The 20,813-nt window shown below is 46.1% G+C and overlaps 1 protein-coding gene across 1 annotated transcript in view; it reads right to left on the reverse strand.

Moving 5' to 3' along the window:
* The window catches only part of STK25 (serine/threonine kinase 25), a 389,548-nt gene that overhangs the window by 153,378 nt on the left and 215,357 nt on the right, over positions 1-20,813 (reverse strand). Inside the window, exon 6 of the mRNA XM_085634164.1 lies at positions 2,342-2,527. Coding sequence (XP_085490290.1) covers positions 2,342-2,527 — 186 coding nt within the window. The remainder of the gene's footprint in view (positions 1-2,341; positions 2,528-20,813) is intronic.

Below are 20,813 nucleotides of genomic sequence, written 5' to 3' on the forward strand. Positions count from 1 at the left end.
CAAAGGTGGGGCCAAGCAATGAGACAACCATGAACAGCTAAAACGTGGTCAAAGGAATATGCTCCAAGATGGCGGTAAATAAAAATAAAATGTAATTCTGTTACAATGAAAACTCTTTTTACAACATGGAGTGATTGGCAGCAAATTGCAGCTGCAGGCCCTTAAAAAAAATAAAAGTATACAAAAATTATTGAAAGGACCGAAAGGGTGTGAGAGAGTAAAGGAGGAGAGGGTGAATGGGTAACAACAAAGTGGATAGGGGGAGGCATTTACTTGGGAGGCAAAGAGCACACGAGAGCGAGCAATAAAAGAAATGCACTCTTAGGGGTTGCATAATGAAGAAGGAGAAAAGGGAAAATCATTTTCTATACATGAGTAATGGAAAGATAGAGGTCAGTCAATCAAAAGGAGCAAATGGTGGGGAACAAACAAAAGAAGAGGAAGTAAGCCATTGAATAAGAAGCAAGCAAATGAGTTTCACAATAAAGTCAACCAATGATAACCAATGATAACCAATGGCTTTGATCTGGTCCAAGACAGTACATGCAGACACCAGGAACATCATCTTTGCTCATCTTATCTGTATAGAGGCACATGGCCTGAATTACAGGCTCATAGTACTTGCAAGATTAGACAAGCGAAAAAGCCTGGTAAAGTGTGACCCTACTACAGTTATAGAACTGTTGTGAGTTAGGACATCTCACAAAAAGTGACGGACTGATCTCACACACCACCTGGTGTCATGCTTCATCATCGGCCAGTCCTCGCCCTCCAAAACCTTCGTTTGATGGAGGGCGGGCATACACCTGGAGACAGGGATGCACTTTGATGCACTTCTAAACTAAAGAGTGGGGGCCCGTGGGGTGGAACGTGAAGTTAAAAATCCCCTCCCCTCCCCTCCCCCCATGTGGCAAGTAGTTGTCTCAACTAGGGTAAGACCCACGAGAGCATCTTGACTCTCGATCTGTTTGTGTACACACATAGAGTGGCACAAGTCACGTGATTAGTCACTCACCTTAAGGAACTTACGCATGCGCGGTTTCTTTTCATTTTTTGTCTTTAAATGTTATATGTGTTTTTGACCCATCTCTACAGTTATTACACAATTGTTTGTTCACTCCTCCCTATAGGCTTGACGGTTGGAAGCCAATTAGGAAGCGGAGTGCGGCCCCCGCCACACCCGCGCAGTGGTAATTTCTTGCTACCTAATGGTAAGAACGGAGCCCCATTTCAAACCTAGGTCCTGATGAATGCCCTGGACCCGTTCGGGCCAACTAGGCAGAAACATGTCGACCTTTCACAAGACGGTTAGGGGACACTGAATACCCCACCTACCGTCCTTTTGTTTTTAGCATCATATAGTTATTGGCCACATTAAAATTTTCTTCTGGTAACTATAATGATTTTTAACTTCACGTTCCACCCCACGGGCCCCCACTCTTTAGTTTAGAAGTGCATCCCTGTCTCCAGGTGTATGCCCGCCCTCCATCAAACGAAGGTTTTGGAGGGCGAGGACTGGCCGATGATGAAGCATGACACCAGGTGGTGTGTGAGATCATTCCGTCACTTTTTGTGAGATGTCCTAACTCACAACAGTTCTATAACTGTAGTAGGGTCACACTTTACTAGGAGTAGCTTTCTGTGGTAAACATTTAGTAATGGAGGCCGCTAGCTCCTAGAACCCCACGCCTCCCGTTCCCCCCTCCACACACTGTGGAGTTTCCCTTGTGATTACAAGCGAAAAAGCCTGTCAGAGAGCTCCATCACAAAATAACAATGTGATTAAAATTGCCATCCTCATGTAAAAAATGCAGCATCCAAGGGGAAAAAACAGTAGACATACAGTCAATTCATCTGGAGTTGTCATAGATTGTCTTGAATTTGAGGGAATTAAAGGAAATGCAAAACAAAGGTTGGTGTAATACATTATGGATCACTTCTAACATTATGTGCCCTGGATGCTGGGGTGCTGTGGCTCTGTGTTAGAATGCGGACTTGTGTAATTGAGGAGTTTGTTGCTTGATGGTGATTGTTTCATCCGTTATAGGTTTGTAGTGTGTAGTTGTGCACTACAAATTGGAATTATTTCGCATTAAGAGGTGTGATGTGCACAATTGTGTATCTTTTAGAGGGATGAGAAATTATTATGGTGTCACACATTAGACTGTACTTCGAGCTACAAGTCCGTAGTATAGCCTGAAAATGGGTTAAAGTTGCTGCAGCGCACTAGCAAGTTGTTGGCTCGTTTTGACTTGTGGTAATGGAAGGAGGAGACACCAAATGTAGGTTTTCATTTTTCATACTAACGTATTTGTGATGTATCAGAAAAGCATTAACTTACGAATCGCGGGTCTTTGTTGAGGCACGCTTCCACAAACTCCTTGAAAGGTTTGCTGTGGTGTCCTTCCAGTGTTGGAGGGTTGTTCTTGGGAATCAAGAAGAGAACCCTCATAGGATGAAGATCAGAGTTTGGAGGCTCACCTTTGGCTAACTCGATGGCAGTGATTCCCAGCGACCAGATATCTGCCTGCCAGAAACATACAAGACAAAACAATCACTTTATATCATTATATATTTCTTAATATTCGGTTTCTCAATTTCACATTGTTACGAGGAGAGAGATTCTTCCCACCTCTGAAGGAAGGGGTTAAAAAGCTTTGTGAGATTCGGGATTAGCAGGGGGTATAAGTGTTATAGAAACCTGCTGTAAAGCCATCAGGGTCCGGTGATTTTCGGAAATTTAAGAGCTTAATTGCAGCTTTCACTTTTTCCTCTGATATTGGAGCCTCTAGCAGCTCTCGTTGGGCCAAAGAGATTTTGTTCATTTGGGCTCTATCATAATAATCTTTTTGGGAGTCTCGCAAGAGTGGGTTTGCGGCATATAAGGTGGAGTAACATTTGTGAAACTCCTTTCTTTTACAATCCTCATGGATAAAAAGGTACTTCTGTCTGACTATATTTCTTTAATGTAACGCCCTTTTTGGCTTCTAGCTCAGTTGCTTCACCAATAGTGTGCCCATGTTATTGCCCAGTGAAAGCGAAGGAGAGAATGATCCACCTTCCTGATACAGATTCTCAGTTCTTCTCAAATATCTGTAACCACCCTCAGTATACGCTGGAAAGGGGACTGTCTATATTTGAGCTCAGCAGTTTGGAATTCTTTTTCAAGCTACTCCCTCTCCTCAGTTGCTTAACCTTTCTCACACAGGGAACACAGTGAAATCCACAAAGACCAAGAGACCAAAAAAAATAAATAGAAACAAAAGCAAGAGAATAAAAAATTGAAAATAAACTTAAAAGGGAATGACAAAAGTTTCCACTGTTTAGCCTTGTCAACTATATCTACCTCCAGGAAGAGCAACCTTGATGCCTCCTGGTTACTTTTCCTTTGCAAATCCACCATCACTTCATAAAACAACAAATCCATGTACAGAAAAGAAAGCAATGGTCTGTAGCTGGAGTACTAGAATGTTTAGGAATAAAGGCCACCAGTCTTCCATAATGATCAGGTGTTTTCAGGACAGCATTTTCATAAGCATGGGTTCCTATAAACCTTGATCTTTTCAAAGAATATGGGAAAGGTTGTTCAGGGTTGTGAACTCAATCACTATCCCACTGAGCCATGATCCTCTCATTAACGCCTTGGTTCAGCCACTGACCAAAATCTTTAAAAATAATCTTTTTATTAAACTTTGCTCATCGTACAGTAAATGCAAAAGTCGAGTAAATCTTACAGTGTACACTTTAAGCAGAGCAGACAACAGTATGAACATGAAAATGACAGTCGGTATGAACAGAGCCATCACGTATTGAAGCGATCTCAATACCCCACCTGCGGATCACAGAGGTGCCTGCCCCCCCTCCCACGCCCATCCTGACATACTCAGTAGCCTCGGTAAGTACGTCAATTGCCTGTTTTTGGCATCAAGGGTGACCATGATAAGACTGTGTAGTTCCCATGGTGACAATGCCATGCAGGTGGGGGGCCTTCTTTGCACTGTCGACAGCTCGGTGCACTGGTATGAAGCCTGACTGATCAATGCGTATCAAATTTTCCATAAGAGGTTGGAGTCTCATGGTGTCTATTATGGTGAGTACCTCAGCATTCGAGTTAAGGAGGGATATGGGTCGATACAATGCACAGTCACTAGGATTTTTGTTAGGTTTGAGATTCAGGGCTATAGTGCATTCATTCATGGAGGGGGTGACTCAGCCCCTCTCTATTATCTTGCTGTATATTTAGTGACTGAGGGAAGAAATAGTGGGGCCAAAGCACTTGTAAAAGGATGCTGTGAATCCATCGGGTCCCAGTGACTTGGGAGGGTCGTAGGTTAGATATGGCTGTGAGGATTTCCTTCTTCTCTAGTGGTCTATCAAAATTCGCTTTATCTGAGATGCTTAGCTTTGGCAGTTGGGCTTTCGCAATGTATCTCAAGCCCTCTTGGGGATCGGTTTGCTAGTTGCTATATAGTTGGGCGCAGAAGGTGTGAAAGCATGCCGCTTTCTGCCTGTTTATTTAATGTGCACATTTGTCCCCGTGAAAGTCAGATGTCCAGTATGGTGGTCTTAGCGCGGTGATTCAGCAAGAGATCTCACTATCAGTTTACCCAATTTATTACCATGGTTATGGTATTTATTGTTGTGTTGCTAGGGGGTATGCTGACCTATCAGTTTCAAGGGTCGGGATATTGCCTCGTAACTACGCAGACTTTTCTCCATATGGTTGGGGCGTGGGCTTTTTGTATTCGGTCATCGAGATTCTCGAGTCCTGCATCTAATTTAAGGTGCAGTTCCTGTCTGAGTTTTTTGGAGGTACATGGTTTCCACTATAAAGTTACCTTGAAGGACTGCCTTTAAGTCATCTCAGTGTGGCCACATTCACATTCCCAGTATCATTATAGAGGAGGTAGTCTTCAGTTCCCTTTTTGATGTTATTGAGCGTCACCGGGTCCTTCAGGAGGTAGTTCTGAAGCCACTCGGATTTAGTAGTTCTGGATCACGTGGAATTTATGTCAGTCAGCGTACAGGAGACTAGTCCATGGTCAGAGTGTGATGGGATGTTAAGTGAAGTCTCTCAAGTTAGGGAGCAGTCACTTATTTAGGAGAATATAGTCAAGCCTACAGTATGTTTGTTGGGCTTCCAAGAATTAGGAAAAGTCTTGGGTAAGAGGGTGGCAGGTTCTCCCTGCATTAACCAATCCCATTTCTTCCAGTAGTGTCCTACCTGCAGTGGATATGGCAGTTGAGCTTCCCTACCCGTTTGATCGAAATCTACCATGAGGTCAAGGACTGGGTTAAGATCTCCTCTAATTATTAGGGGTGCGCTGAACCAGACTGAGAGTGTATGAATCCCTTCTGTCAGGAAGAATTCTTGTTGTTTGGGGTTGTAGAAGGAGGCTACAGTTAGGGGTAGACTTCTCACTGAGCCCAGTATGGCCACCCATTCCTCACAAGCATCCTGAAGTGTCCCCTCCACCACCAGAGGGTAGTATCAGTGTATAAGGATGCATACCCCACGGTCTTATGGCCTGAGGATAACTATTCTTTGGATTTCAAGATGCAGTGATCTAATTGCAGTAGGTGGGTGTCTTGTAGGAGCCCTATGCCTGCTCGTAGGAGAGATACTCTCCGTAGGATGGAGCGTTGTTTAGTGGGGTTGCTGAGACCACAGACATTGTAGGAGAGAATATGAAGAGAATTAGTGGAGATGGTTGTGTCACAATAGGTAGATGTTTACATTTGCGTGTAATAAAGAAGGCCAGTGCGGACAGTGCAGACAGCTATTCCCTCCCAGAACCTAAGGATCCCTATTCGGAACATAAACAAGAGCAACAAACATTAGGAAGTCGTAGTCTCAATCATGATGGATGTCGTTAGATGGAGAAAAATTGTCTAGGGGTCTTTAGTCAACAAGGTTGTGCCAGTAAGGATTAGGATGCCAGTACTATAGGGGAAAAGTGGCTACTGACAAGACCGGTTTAGAGCGTTGCCCGCCCGGGTCAGCAGCGCCCATGTGCAAAGCTCAGTGGTCAAGTTACTCATGGGACTGTTGTCATGAGGAGCATGGTCAAGACTGGTTTGAATATGGCTGGGTCCAAACAGAGGTGGTGTAGTGAGCAAAAGAACGATGGATTTGACCCAGATTTCGACTGGGGGTGAATGTTTGATTCATTCAGCATTCTGTCCCGTATTTGTGGCCACAGCACTTTTCACCCTAAGCGGGATGGGTATGCCCAGACGTGGATCCCTGGCTCGCTGTGCCACTGAATTGATGCTAGCTTGGCTGAAGAGGGGTGTTACCCTGAAACCGGTCCCAGGATGCTTGTTTCTGGTCCAGAGAGGAGCCAGATTGGCTGTTGGGGCTGGACTGTTCCCATTGAGGAGCAGGGTCAAGACTGATTAGCATATTGCTGGATCCAAACTGGGGGGGCGTAGTGAGCAAAAGAACGATGGATTTAATCCAGATCTCTTGCCAGGGGTGAATGTTTGATTCATTCAGCATTCCCTCCATCATTTGTTGCCGCAGCACGTCTAATTACTACAGTAGCCCCCAGGGTCTCACATTACGGCACAGTTAGCATGTGGGGATGTCAATAGGATCAGCTGTTTGTCATCTCATGGAGGTCAGTGACACCTGGGGGTTTGGTGACGATGGGCTGCTCACTTTGTGGCCCTGTTTTACAGCAGCTTTCTAGCCTGCTAATATTTCCATTGGTTAGGGGAGGTTACGTTTGTGGCCCCCGTCGCAATTGTGTCCAGTCCGTACTCTTTTCTGGTGCGATTCTTGTGGAGTTTTTGTCTCCATCTCTGGGAGAGGAAGATTTAGTGCCACGTAGGCCTCCATGAGGGACCTGAAGGACCAGCGTTTACCTTGCTACTTGAACTGGAGGTGAAAAGGATGTATCCACTGGTATCTGACTTTGCTTTCTAGCAAGAACTCAGTAACCGACTGAAATGACCCATGATTTATCAATGTGAATTGAGATGATAAATTTTGGAATATGTGGATGTCGTCTCAGTTATAGAGTATTGGACCGTCGCATCTCCTCACTTCTAGAATGCCGCTTTGTATTAAAAATGGTGGAAGCAGACTAGGCTGTCCGGGGCTCGTTTTGAGTTTGTAGCTGTAGGGCCAGCTCTGTGAGCCCTGTCTATGTGTAAGGAGTCTGGGGTCATGTTCTTCAGGGATGGTCTCAGTCAGGCCCTGAATAAAACGTTTCATGTCTTTACTCTGCTTGCCAAGGGACACCCCTCTGATCCGAAGGTTATAGTGGGAAGACCGGTTTTCCAGGTCCTCCTGTTTCTTTTGCAGCGATATCAGTTGTTAATTCATTGTCACTCGGCGGGAGCGATACTCCAGCTCTATGGTGCATTCATCCTGGGTCATCTCTAGGTGTTCCACTCTGGTCCCTTAACTTTTGTAGATTCTTCTGGAGCTCCGAGAGGTTGTGCTTGAAGTCTGCTTGGATACCGCACATGGACCATGAGGCGATTGGTGGGGACCTCCGACTCTTCCGCTGGTTATGCAGGTTCCTGGTCTGGGTTTATCACTAGTTGCGGCAGGGGTCATAGTAGCGGCTTCCCCTTACTTGGAGAAGGGGACCTGAAACAGATCAATGATGGTTGATTCTCTCTTAGGTCGTGCAGTGGCCATGGTGGTTATATTGCTGGCTGCTGTGTTTCCCAATGGGTCTACTCCAGCCAAAGGTGATTCTAGCTGGTTATCTTCTCCTGTGGGTGGGTCAAATGCATATCTAAGGATCCGCTTCAGAGTTTTGCCCATGCATTGGTCCCTCAGAAAGTATTAGGCCAGGGACATCAGGTTGTGGTGGAGTGGAAGTGTTGGTGTAGTGTAGGGCAGTGTGGAGGGTTTTCAAAGGTCCGCAGTGTCATTGTATAGGTGTCCTCTGCCCTTAGGATGGTGGCCTTTTACCAGCAGTGGGCCATTTCAGGGCCTAGTTGGGGGGGGGCGGGGGAGGTATGAGGTGTGGGTCTCCCTTTTGACTCCCCTCTGCCAGGGTTGTGATAGGGAAGTCTCAATTCGCTGGTCCTCCCTCCGCCGCAGTGTGTAGTGGTGTTCTCATGTTGTGTCTCATCGTATATATGTCACCGGTCGCCGCTGGACCTTTGCAATCCTCACCCTTTCATCGTGTGGGGCTAGTCTGTTGCTGGTCAGGTTCAGCCACCTCGTAGTCCGGCCAGGGGGACGGTTGCTCCACGCTAGTCACGACACGGGGTCCGGCACTGTGTTCTTTACTCCGTTTCCAGGTCTTGTCAAGGAGTGTCACCGCACGTGGGGAGGAGCACGGAGGTCCCTCGCTGGCATGATGCAAGCCTCTGTTCCAGTAGGACTTCTTGCCACTCACAGGTAGGCGTGCCCAGTCACTCTGGAGTGCAGTTCCGAGGCCTTAGAGGTTTATTGGTAAGGACATGGGCCTCTCCTCAGGTGGACTGATCTGTCTCAAGCTACACGGGTGATCATGCTTCACCTTCCTAGAGTGTTGTAATCTTGCTAGCAATGCAGTCGGGCCACTGTCTTTGTGCTTCTTCCTCCTTGATGCAGCAGTCTTGGGGATGTTCCGGGCCTACCCACGCTCAGAGGTCTTCCAGAGTACTGGACCTGTCTCAGCAGGCAGGTGGGATACCGGTGGAATCTGTCAGGCTGGTGCGAGCTCCATTCCCGGGCGAGCGCTCCCAGTTTAAGCATCCAGCGCCATCATGAGCTAGGCCATGCCCATCCAATGACAGGTTTGTTAAATAAAGTGAAGATCAATCAGTTAAATTGGAAATCAGAATGCTTGAAGGTGCAACCCCTCACAATTATTATACGGCAAGCCATCTCCAGGCAGGTTTCTATCTGTCACACCTATGGTTCAAATTTTGCAAGTAGTACCATAGAACACTGGCTGGACAGACCGCCTCACAAGGAAACACCCTTAAGGAGGAAGACATGGGTTGGTAAGGTTGCAGAACTGGATGGATTTTCAGAACATGCACACATCATAATTTAGAAAATTAAGGACATACTGACAAGAGGGGTTATCAAATTGTTTGCAGAAATTAAAGCAAAACAGGAGATGTATCCCACACATTTTTATCACTACAAGCAGCTGCAATATGCTCTTGGCTATATCAAAATGACAAGTAAGCACTTTGTAGCTTTTGCTCATTTGAGGCAAAATTGACACCTGACAGACTGGACCACAAACGTATCCCAAGTTTATAGGTCAGCAATAATTAACAGCCCTGAAGCCATTTGCAAAACTATAGGCTTGGCGGGAGGCTGGCAGTAGGACTTAGTAGAGTAGGAATGGAGAGAAGCCAGGGTCTCCTCAAAATATGAACATTTTAATTGATATGGATTTTACAGTGATCAACAGGGACATTATGAAGGCCTAGAGAAATACATTTTTACACAGTGAATGAATAGCTCAGGGGAATGAATTAGAGGCACCTATCTACCTGGATAGAAGCTGCCCACAAAAGTACAAGAAAATCTGGAGGCCACGGAAAACCCACTTTAACATAAATCTGCTGTGAACACACCCATGGCATGTGATAGAGAGAAAATTGAGTTTTTCACTGAGCTACTATTGTGATTGATTGATTGTGCATGTTTCCATATTGTCTGAAATCACATCATGTTTCATTTAGCAAAATTATTCACCTAATTTTTAGTGTACTCTTGAAAATGCCAATAAATTTGAGCATTAAAAAATACCTAAAGTTGCCCTGAGATTAAAGAATACGATAGGTAAAACAGATGTGAGATATAAAACATGTTGCACTATGCAAGGATATAACAATGTCTACTCACACTCATCACTATATAATTAAATATTAAAGAAATCTCTAAGGTTGATAAATGAAATTGTATTGATTGACCAGAAACTCCAATACCAGCAACTTAATCAGCCAGTTCGGAGGAGATTGTAAGAGATTGGTTTGGGTGTGGAGCAAGGACACAGTAGAACTCACTCTTGCTAGGAAACCCCAATGTCCTTTCTCTGCTGCCAAAAAAGCAGCAGCAAAGAGATGGCAAGATTTTAAAGGGAATATTAGGTATTAGTCCGCAAACTTTAAGGCTGCATGCCTTTACTCCGCGGAATTTACTTCTCAAGCCTTTACTCTACAGTTTCATTTAAAATACCGGATTACAGCACAACTCTTCACTCCACATATTTTTGTACTCCACATAAAATTATATATAGTACCCAGTGGTGGTCACCACTGGGTAGTTACAGTTAGGATCGTGTTTCCATAGTAAATTACTTTTTTGTTTGATAATAACTTTGGCGCCATTTAACAAATCTCCACAAAACTTTCCAAAAAAAAGCTACTTGTTGACTAGTTTGCGCATTGAAAGTTTGGGGTAATCTGTCAAGCAAGGGCTGAGAAAAAGGGGGAGGGGGGTCCCAAACACATTTTTCCCATCTATTTTGCAATAAGAACTTAGACACAAATACAGCCCAACCGCTGAACGGATTTACACCAAATTTGGCAGAAGGCTAGATCTTTGTCCAGAAAGAATACTTTTTTGCATTTTGGTGTAAATCCATTCAGTAGTGTTTGAGCAATTAATGCTAAAAAAAAATTCTATACCTAGGACATCGAGCCTCCACAGATCCCCTGCTGAGATCTGATTGGCTGCCACCACCTCAACTAGGAAGTGGTGGCAGTCATCCTAGGACTCAATCCCGAGTCCTGAGAAAAATGCACACAAAAAACACAAGGGGGCAGGGTACAGATACCTTGATCCCCCCTAGGCCTGGTGGAGGGGTCCCTCTTGGACCCCGCCTGGGGCCTAAAACCTTTTTTCTCTTCTTTTTTAATATTGCTGCAAATTCGGGCAGGATCCGTGAATCTGCGGCAAAAATCAAAAAGGTGCCCTAAAGTAACTATATCTCGTGCCCTGGCCATGCACTGCTAATTAACCCACATATTTAATCACTCAAGACTTCATCTATGACATCATTGATAATATCACTGCAACATTTACAATTAAAGTTTTGATGAGAAATGTGTGCATGGTTGGGGAGCGAGCAATTGTTACTTGAGATAACTAACTCTAACTGGTGAATTTCTGTGGATTTTAGAGTTTAAATCGTTACTTTGTTACTGAACATTTCACCGAACTGTAACGTTGCTTTAACCTTTGGGTTTTCCACCCCAAACACTCCTTTGGGCAAATAAAAAAAAAAATAAAAAAAAAAAAAAACAGAAAAAAGGAAAACCCTTGCCTTTCGTTACCCCTTAACCCTAAAATTACCCTTTCCTCTACCCACCCCTTAATCCTAAATTCACCATTACCCTCCTTTACCTTCAGCCACCCCTAAACAACAAAATTACCCTTACCCCCTTTACCCCTACCCATCCCTAACCCTAAAATCATCCTTAACCCCCCTTTCCTCTACACACCTCTTAATCCAACAAAACACTTACCAGTGGAGTAAAGGCATACGCAGATTAAAGGTACACGCAGAGTAAGGGCACACGCAGAGTAAGGGCACAAGCAGAGTAAGGGCACACGCAGAGTAAGGGCACACGCAGAGTAAAGGCTAAGCAGACTAAAAATTGTGGAGCACCGGTTTCATACCCTTCAATGTCATATTTTACTTATCAATATGCATTACATCTACATTCGCTTGAAGTTTTAAACAAAAAAATCACAAAACACAACTAATGTTTGTGAACCCTATGGCCACAATAGGGGCCAGAGAGCACTTACTGGAACTCTGATGCGATGACACCTCAATTCACGCTATCTCCCATATTTCTGAGCATTTTAACTGACAATCTGCAGAGGCCTCAAAACACACCAGATTATGACATCTATATTATAAAACCAAGTCTAGTCATTTACTCGCACTTATACGCATATTTGGACACATGGCGCCAGAAGTCTTCCTTTCAGAATTAGAACTGTGAACAAAGCTGGATGACACAATCTCTCAGACAACCATCTCTCTCCTCATGTGCATCTAATCAAATGTTTTCTTTCTTTACTGGAACCATCCCAGAGTGTTAAAAAAAAGTTGGAAAGATCATCCACATGGCCTTGGACTGAGCTACAATGGGGCACAAAGTAGTTTACACCTCAGCATTCTCACAATAGTACACCAAGTTGTGTTACCAGTCTCCCACATTGGAACTCAAGCCTATCATCGAGTCTGTAACATCCTTTGCTTGCCTAACAGTAATGCAAAAGCGGTCAGTTTCCACAATGGCCTTAAACATCCAAGACACATCCCATAGCGACAGCAGAAGTATAAGGGGTCAACTTCGTCTTGCTCATCGTGGATAATGTATGTGTAATTTGTGCCCAGAACATTTTTATATACACTGTCACCATCCCAAGCCATGAGAATGAAACATCGGGGGGTTCTGTAGAAGATTGGACTCAGTCAGCTCACCCAGGGCCCAATGCACAATGCCGGACACACGCTGGACCCCAACAGTTCTCTACGTTACCCCTGACATGACAGTTTTGATTGTTAAGGTCTGCTAATCACAATTAAATGACAAGCACCACAGGGATCTATCTTGTGCACCTAAACTTAAAAAAAAACATCTTGACAGAAACACCACCAGGATATTAATGTTTTGTTTTACTGGCCCATGTCTAGCTCCCACCCACCAGTTGTCAGGTCATCAGACATGTCTAGGTCCTCGAGATTCCGCTCCTTGCCTTCGCTGCTGCTCTCCTCGATCACTCTCTCCGTTCTCTCCTCTGCTCACTTCTCGCTCCTTGCTATCGCTGCTTCTTGCTCCTCTTCTATTGTGACCTTTTGGCCAATGCTTTTCTTCCCCTTTTTGCTGCTCCTGCTCTTTTGCCCTTCTGCCCACTTCTTGCTCCTTTGATATCTCTGTTTCCAGCTCCCTCGCGATTGTGACCTTTTTTACTTTTCAGTTCTTTGTCCCTTTTTCTGCTCTCTTTCACTTGTCCTTCTGCTCACTCCTTTGCTATCTTTGCTTCTGGCTCGAGGGCCAGTATAACCTTTTACCCTTTTGCTCTTTCTCCCCTATGGTGTCCCTGCCCTTCTGCTCTCATTTCTCTCTCTTAATTTTTATGTCCTGCTTTTCTTGCTTCTTCTCTCCCCATTTCTGCTGCCTATACGACCGTTTGTACTCACTTGCTGCTCTCGCCTCCGTCCCTACCCTCTCCCACCTCCAACTCCTTACCTGTTCCAGTGCCTTCCTGCCTCTTCTTCTCGTCTTCTTCCACCCTGCCCATCGCCCCCTCTGTGCTCCTCTCACCTCCCAGGACCTACTTAATAGCAGTCATGCACCAAAGACAAGGCCGTCTGTGCTAATCTGCGCCCTGACCGCGCCCAGCGCCACAGACCCTGGTCCAACTGACTCCCGCAGCTACACCGCCACCGCACTAAACCTGCTCAACCCAGGACGCCACCACGTTTGCTGCTACAGCGCACCACACTTCACGGTAGGTCCTTTCACCTGCACTCACGACCACTACGTACCTGCACTCACTGCCCACACATAGACCATACCACACACAGCACCCTCACCACAACTCACATGCCTGCTACTCAGCCCATGCTCGCTCAGCAAAAATGTCACTAAGGTCTGGAATCTCATCGACACTTGCGCACAGGACCTCCTCTTTCTCACCGAAACCTGGTTCAAGCAAGCGTCTGCACCAGACATCACCATGGCCATTCCAAAACTGCACAATATTATGCACCGGGATCAACATCACAAAGACTTGTCATCGTCCACAAGGACTGCATCAGATGACCCACATTCACAGACTCCGACACACCCTTCATGAAACACATGCAATTCAAGCTGCAGATAGACGAAAGAACCACAAAGAATTAATTCTTCTGGGCGACCTCAACTTTCACCTGGACGACCTCATGGACTTCAACTATACATACCTGCTCAAAAAGCCTGAAAATTGGGCTCAATCAGCATGTCCAGGGCCCAACCATAACACCGGACACAAGTTGGACCCCATCTTAACTTCAGAGACAAGGTGAAATCCAGCCACATCACCCTTCTCACATGGACGGACCACTCCATCGCCCACTTCCTCATCACAACACCACAAGCCACCCCACAGAAAAGGCCACATGCACCAGGATGCAGCTGGAAAAAAGTGATGGAAACAGACTGGCTCAGCACCCTCCAAGCCAACCAAACAGACTCCACCAACAATCTAGCCAACAACATCAGAAACGTCAACAGTTGGATCACGAACTGCACCAGCAGCCTGGCACTCATCAAGAAAAGCAAAACAAAGGAGTACAAAAAAGCAGGCCAGCTGGTACAATGACGACCCCAGGGAATCAAAGTGCTACTGCAAGAAACTGGAGAGGAAATGGAGAACCAGCTGAGAGACCACAGCCAGAACCACTTACACTACCACACTCAAATACTACCACCACCAACTGAGGGAAACTAAAAAAACAATCCCAGCACTGAGAATAGAACCAGGTCCAACAATGGCAACAAACTATTTTCCATCATCAAAGAATTCACTAACCCCGCAGCTACAACCAACCCCATCGCAAAAACTCTGCATCATTCTTTCTGACTTCTTCTATGACAAAATTGCCAGGATCTACAGCAACTTCGATTCCCAGCCCAAACCATCAGACCTCATCGACAAGCTAAAAACCACCACCAAGGACGAACACTTGACTGACTGGATCCCACTTACCAACGAAGATACAGCCACAATCATGAAGACGGTCCACTCAGGGGCCCTCACAGACTTGTACACCCACCACATTTACAACCTAGGAGGAACTGCTATCTGCAACGCACTCATGTACATTATCAACACTTTCATACAAGCAGCTACCTACCCAGTGAGCTGGAAAAACACTGAAATCAATGCCCTCTTCAACTAACCATCGGCCGACCCAAGAAAATTCAGCAGCTACGGTCCCATTTAGTTGCTAGAGTTCCCTGTCAAAGTCATGGAGAAGGCAAGCAACACTCTAGCCACCTCGAACACCAGCAACTTCTGGACAGAACGCAAATAGGATTCTGCAGCAACCGCAGCACAAAAACAGCCCTCATTACAGCGACAGACATCCGGACCATCCTCGACCAATGACAAACCGCAGCACACATCCTTCTTGACAGACTTCGACACTGTTCCCACCCCACACGTGAAACGAGACACCATGAGACGGGTTTACAGGGTCCAGCAAACAAGTGGCTATCCTCATTCCTCATCCAAAGAGTAAGACTCCCAATATACATCTCAGAGCCCAAGCAACTTATCTGCACAGTCCCACAAGGATCATCACTCAGTCTCACTCTATTCCACATATGCATGACACCCCTGGCTAACATCTTCAGGGCACGCAGAATCAGCACAGCCTACTACCCAGACGACACACAGCTCATCTTATCCCCAACATACGACACCACCACCATGAGTAACTCCACTAACTACATGACCAGCATGGCCAACTAGATGCCGAGAACTGCCTGAAGCTCAACACTGACAAGGTGGAAGTGCTGCTCTTTGGAAACAAGAACTCCCCTTGAGACTCCTCCTGGTGACATAAGGAACTAGGAACACCACCAATCCTGACCGACCACACAAGAAACCAAGGACTCATCTTGGACAACAAAATCACCATGACCTCACAGGTCAACGCAGTCACCTCCTCTTGCTTCCACATCCTACGTATGCAGCGGAGAACTTCAAGTGGCTCCCATTGAACTGTCATGCAGGCCTCATCACAACGGCAACACACTCTATGTGGGAATCTCAACCCACCCACTCCACAGAGTCTAAATAATCCAGAACGCCACTGCCAGACTCATCCTCGACCTCCCTCGCCACACCCACATCACGAGGTGGAAGGAGGAGGAAGGAAGGAGGAGGAAGGAAGGAAGAGGAAGGAGGAGGAGGAGGAAGGAGGAAGGAGGAAGGAGGAAGGAGGAAGGAGGAGGAGGAGGAAGGAGGAAGGAGGAAGGAGGAAGAGGAAGAGGAAGAGGAAGAGGAGGAGGGAGGAAGAAGAGGGAGGAGGAGGAGGAGGAGGAGGGAAGAAGAGGGAGGAAGAAGAGGGAGGAGGAGGAGGAGGAGGAGGGAGGAAGGAGGAAGAAGAGGGAGGAAGAAGAGGGAGGAGGAAGGAGGAGGAGGAAGGAGAGGAAGAAGAGGGAGGAGGAGGAGGGAGGAAGAAGAGGGAGGAGGAAGGAGGAGGAGGAAGGAGGAGGAAGGAAGGAAGAAGAGGGAGGAGGAGGAGGAGGAGGAGGAGGAGGAGGAGGAAGGAGGAGGAGGAAGGAGGAGGAGGAAGGAGGAGGAGGAGGAGGAGGAAGGAGGAGGAGGAAGGAGGAAGGAGGAGGAGGAAGGAGGAGGAGGAAGGAAGGAAGAGGAAGAAGAGGAGGAAGAAGAGGAGGAACAAGAGGAGGAACAAGAGGAGGAACAAGAGGAGGAACAAGAGGAGGAAGAAGAGGAGGAAGAAGAAGAGGAAGAAGAGGAAGAAGAGGAGGAAGAGGAAGAAGAGGAGGAAGAAGAGGAATAAGAGGAGGAAGAAGAGGAGGAAGAGGAGGAAGAAGAGGAGGAGGAGGAGGAAGAAGAGGGAGAAGAGGAGGAAGAGGAAGAGGAAGAGGAAGAGGAGGAGGAGGAGGAAGAGGAAGAGGAAGAGGAGGAGGAGGAGGAGGAGGAGGAGGAGGAGGAGGAGGAGGAGGAGGAGGAGGAAGAGGAAGAGGAAGAGGAAGAGGAAGAGGAGGAGGAAGAGGAGGAGGAAGAAGAGGAGGAGGAGGAGGAGGAGGAGGAGGAGGAGGAGGAGGAGGAGGAGGAGGAGGAGGAGGAGGAGGAGGAGGAGGAGGAGGAGGAGGAGGAGGAGGAGGAGGAGGAGGAGGAGGATCTGTAATCAGGGTCAGTCTCACCCCTCCTGACCAGCTCAGCGCCTCGATACCCTCATTAGTTGCAAGCTGCACAATACAAATCAACATAACTGTATTCAGTAATTCGAACCCGCAGCACCAGCTTCTGCTTATACTTTTAACGGACAACTATGCTCCATAAGTTAATCCCACCACTACCTAAGTTTCATACAGCTGCTAGTTGTATTGCTAGTTGTATGCAACGCCTTGCTTCCTTAGTCAAGATGAACACAGCATTTCCTTCTGTTCATACTCCACCATTTCCAACTAAATCGCCTCCTTCCCAAGCTGGTAAAATGGCCAAAATTAACATAATGACTTTGACCACTCGTGTTACTGTTGTGCTGAGGATCAGTCATATGCAGCTCGACACCCCTTTTGAGGAGTTAAATTGATATCCTCTTGCAGTGGCCTATTTCTTACTATGATCACATGCACAGTGTTAAATTTATAATGCTCTTTCCCTGAAGGGCTCTTGCTTTTCTACGTCTGGTCCAGTTTTTGCAGTTCTAAAAACATTCAGACATGCACATTTACAAACATTATTGCTTCGATCCCTTGACATGAGGTGCTTCCCCAATCGTCACCAGTGGGAAAATGTCTACGGTCCACAAGAGATAAAGTTGTGGTTAAGATTTACTAAAGGCACCCCAGCTAAGGTCTTGCCACAGACCATCTGCTACTGTTAGAACCCTCAGGCTTAGTTTACAGCTATCCACTCTTGAATAGGATCCCATCACCAACATCCATACATAACATGAAAAAATCTCCAACGTGTGTTTGACCTCTCAGGGTGCTGGGAGGGTAGGGAGTACAACCTCCTTTAAAAAAATACTTTTATTAGTTTTAATGTGTATACAGATAGCATGCAGCAGTACAACATGTTTCAATTACATCATAGCATGCATAGAATGACAACAACCTCACCACCCGCCCCATATCTTCATGCGTTTCTGAGGACATCCCCTAGCCTTATCCAACATGATGCTGAGTAGGGCAATCCGTGGACTGAACATCAGGGGAAATCCTAGAACCTGTTTGAGTCCAATGTATACCATCTGCCAGTAGGCCTGAATCACTAGGTAATCCCACACTACATGGAAAAAGGAGCAGTAGGTAGCCCAACATCTAATGCATCATCCACACTCCTGCTCATCCTACATAGCCGAGATGGTGTCTAGTAAATATGATGGAAGTATTTGAAGTGCATCAAACGGAGACAGGACGAGATAACCAACAGACGGGCCACCATTCTTGCATCCACCCAGTCCTCCTCCTCCAAGACACCCAGATCCCACTCCCATCTCTCCCGCGTGGGTTTAAAGGGTTTAAGGGCACTGATAACCAATGTTCAATACAGGGAGAAGATACCTTGGTCTCAATTCTATCAAGCATCAGTTTGGATTCAAGTGGATTCAGTTCTGCCTTATGGGCCTTCATAGCATGCTGCAGCTGCAGATAGCAGATTTTGAACTCCATAATTCACAAGTCTTCTGCTATCAGTCAACTGAATGACCGCACAGAGAACCCTTCCCAAACATCTCCATTGTGGACATTCAATAGTGTCCCAGAGCCCAAATCTCGACAGTGTGGCCACAGAAGGCAACCACTTTTCAATGTCGTCTTGTTGGTGATGTCTTTATACCGGCCCATCCCCTTCAGGGCTTCTGCCAGCAGACCAAGGTAATCCTCGTGATCTGTGAGAGATGCTGGGAGACCCAGCCCCCATAAAGTGTTGATATAAGCTGAGGAACACTAAGTCTCCATCTCAAGGCTGACAGTGGGGTCCGATCTATCTGCGGAGAGCCAATCATTAATTGCGCAGCCCAATAATACAGCCTAACATCTACAATACCTAAGCCACCATTGTACTGGAAGTGAACGCATTTAGTGAAGGGGCGCATGGGGGTACCACCCTCCCAGAGGTAACTGGTGATGTTGGATTGCAGCATGCTGAGGAAGCTCTTCGAGAGAGGGAACAGGTAGTTCTGCAAAAAAAAGAGCAATGGGAAAGCGCGATCATTTTAAAGAGGCGCCCCACCACATTATGGAGAGCAGCAGTTTGCTCTATCTGTCCATATAAGATCTGAGTTTCGCCAGGAAGGGGAGGCCACTCAGGTCCTGCTCGGGCTCATTATTGAGAATACCAGGATACATAAAGTCCGACCCTACCTTCGGAACAACCCCTTCCCATCCCCCAATAAGCAGGGCACAAATCTCCTTGCAAGGGAACCACCATAGATTTGTCCCAATTGACAACCAGTCCCGAGGCCTCCAGGAAGGCATCCTCAGGATAGTGAGGACAGGCCTTCTCACATACAGAAGAATATCTCCTGCATAGAGAGCAATACGGTCCTCATGACTTCTATCCCAGCAGGTACCCCAATACGGAGCATCTAACCTGACCCACATTGCAAGCAGCTCGATGGCTAGGGTGGACAGAACTAGGGACAGAGGGCACCCCTGCCGCGTACCTTGCTGAATTGCAAAGGGTTAAGATAGCACCCAACTGACTCGCACTGTCACCCAGGACGTACTCACCATAGGTGATCCGGTGAAGTAGATCCTGAGGAAATACTTAAACTTGATTAGGTGTAATTTAGTCAAAATGGCTGGCTCACAGGAGGCTATCTTGCCCTCCCTCCAGTCATTGTCATCTAGTGGGCAATGCTGTTTTCCATTATAACTTGGATTCAGAAACCTGTCCTATGCAATAATGGCAAGGGAGTGTTATACTTGTGATAATCACTTGATTTTCTTATGTTTGGTCTGCCTTCCAGTGGTTTTAATCTGATGGGTGGGATGGGATCTGTGGGCTTCAAGAGCAAGTGGAGAAACTTCTAAAATTAGAATTTATGTAGTTAGAACTGTTCACTCGGGGACAGGAAGAATTTGATATGCTCACATACGCAAACATCTAAAAATGTAGGCATCTTGATAGGGTACCCTCGTTTGAAGCCAGGAAGGTGGACAGTATGATTTTGCCAGTTTCTTATCCACAGGGGTGTTTTCTGTGTTAGTTTATGATACCAACTCATCCAATGGAGACCCCTGCCAAGGAATCTAATGCTACCTTTGTGACTGAAGCTAAGGGTGTGGGCATAGGAGCACCATCCGGTATGGAAATCAGATTCTTCTACAGAGGCCCAATCAGCTCCATTCAAAATGTTGAATTTACCTGTTGCCAAAAAAGCCAGTAGTTAATTACAATAAGTGTAGACACCAAGCAATTTAAGTGAATATCAGCCATAACGAGTACCTCATTATTATAAAGATTGAACAGGGCAAATGCCTTTTTCAGGGCCCAAGCACCCTTCTTTCTTGTTAAATCTATAAGATAGGAGACCATCTTAGTTTTGTCAACCGTGTTTCTCCCACTGACAAAATCTGATTAATCATTGGGCACAAGAAATGGGACAAGTTTATTTAGGCTGTTCTCCAGTATTGAAGTATAAAGCTTGGCTTTTCAGATTCAAAAGTGAAATAGGTCTTCCAGTGTGCCGTTCGTGGGTTACTATTATTGCCTCCTCCATTGAGGGGGGTCAACCTCCGTGTGTTGACACCCCATTGAATGTAGGTGTAAAGCTTGCTAACAGTTGGGGAGTGAAGGTCTTACAAAACTCTGCAGAAAATCCATCATTCAAAGGAATCTTGCCTATCTGTAGACTACAAATCGCTATCCGAACCTCACCCTTTGAACACCAGCTCCTACAAATCTTCCAGGAATCGGGACTTGAAACTAAATGTTATCCTTTCTTTTGCCATTTTGTGTGGATTGATGTCTTCAGTCTAAGATCAGCAGCCGCTGAACTCCCCTTGAATGTCCCATCTCATCTTTCATTTCGGCCACAAAGCTGCAGGCTTGACACACCCTCCACTCAATAACCAGCATTCTACCTTCTTTATTGTGCCCTTTGTGGTATCTCATCCACCATCAA

Source organism: Triturus cristatus, chromosome 11 (assembly GCF_964204655.1).
Source record: "Triturus cristatus chromosome 11, aTriCri1.1, whole genome shotgun sequence".
Taxonomy (NCBI): domain Eukaryota; kingdom Metazoa; phylum Chordata; class Amphibia; order Caudata; family Salamandridae; genus Triturus; species Triturus cristatus.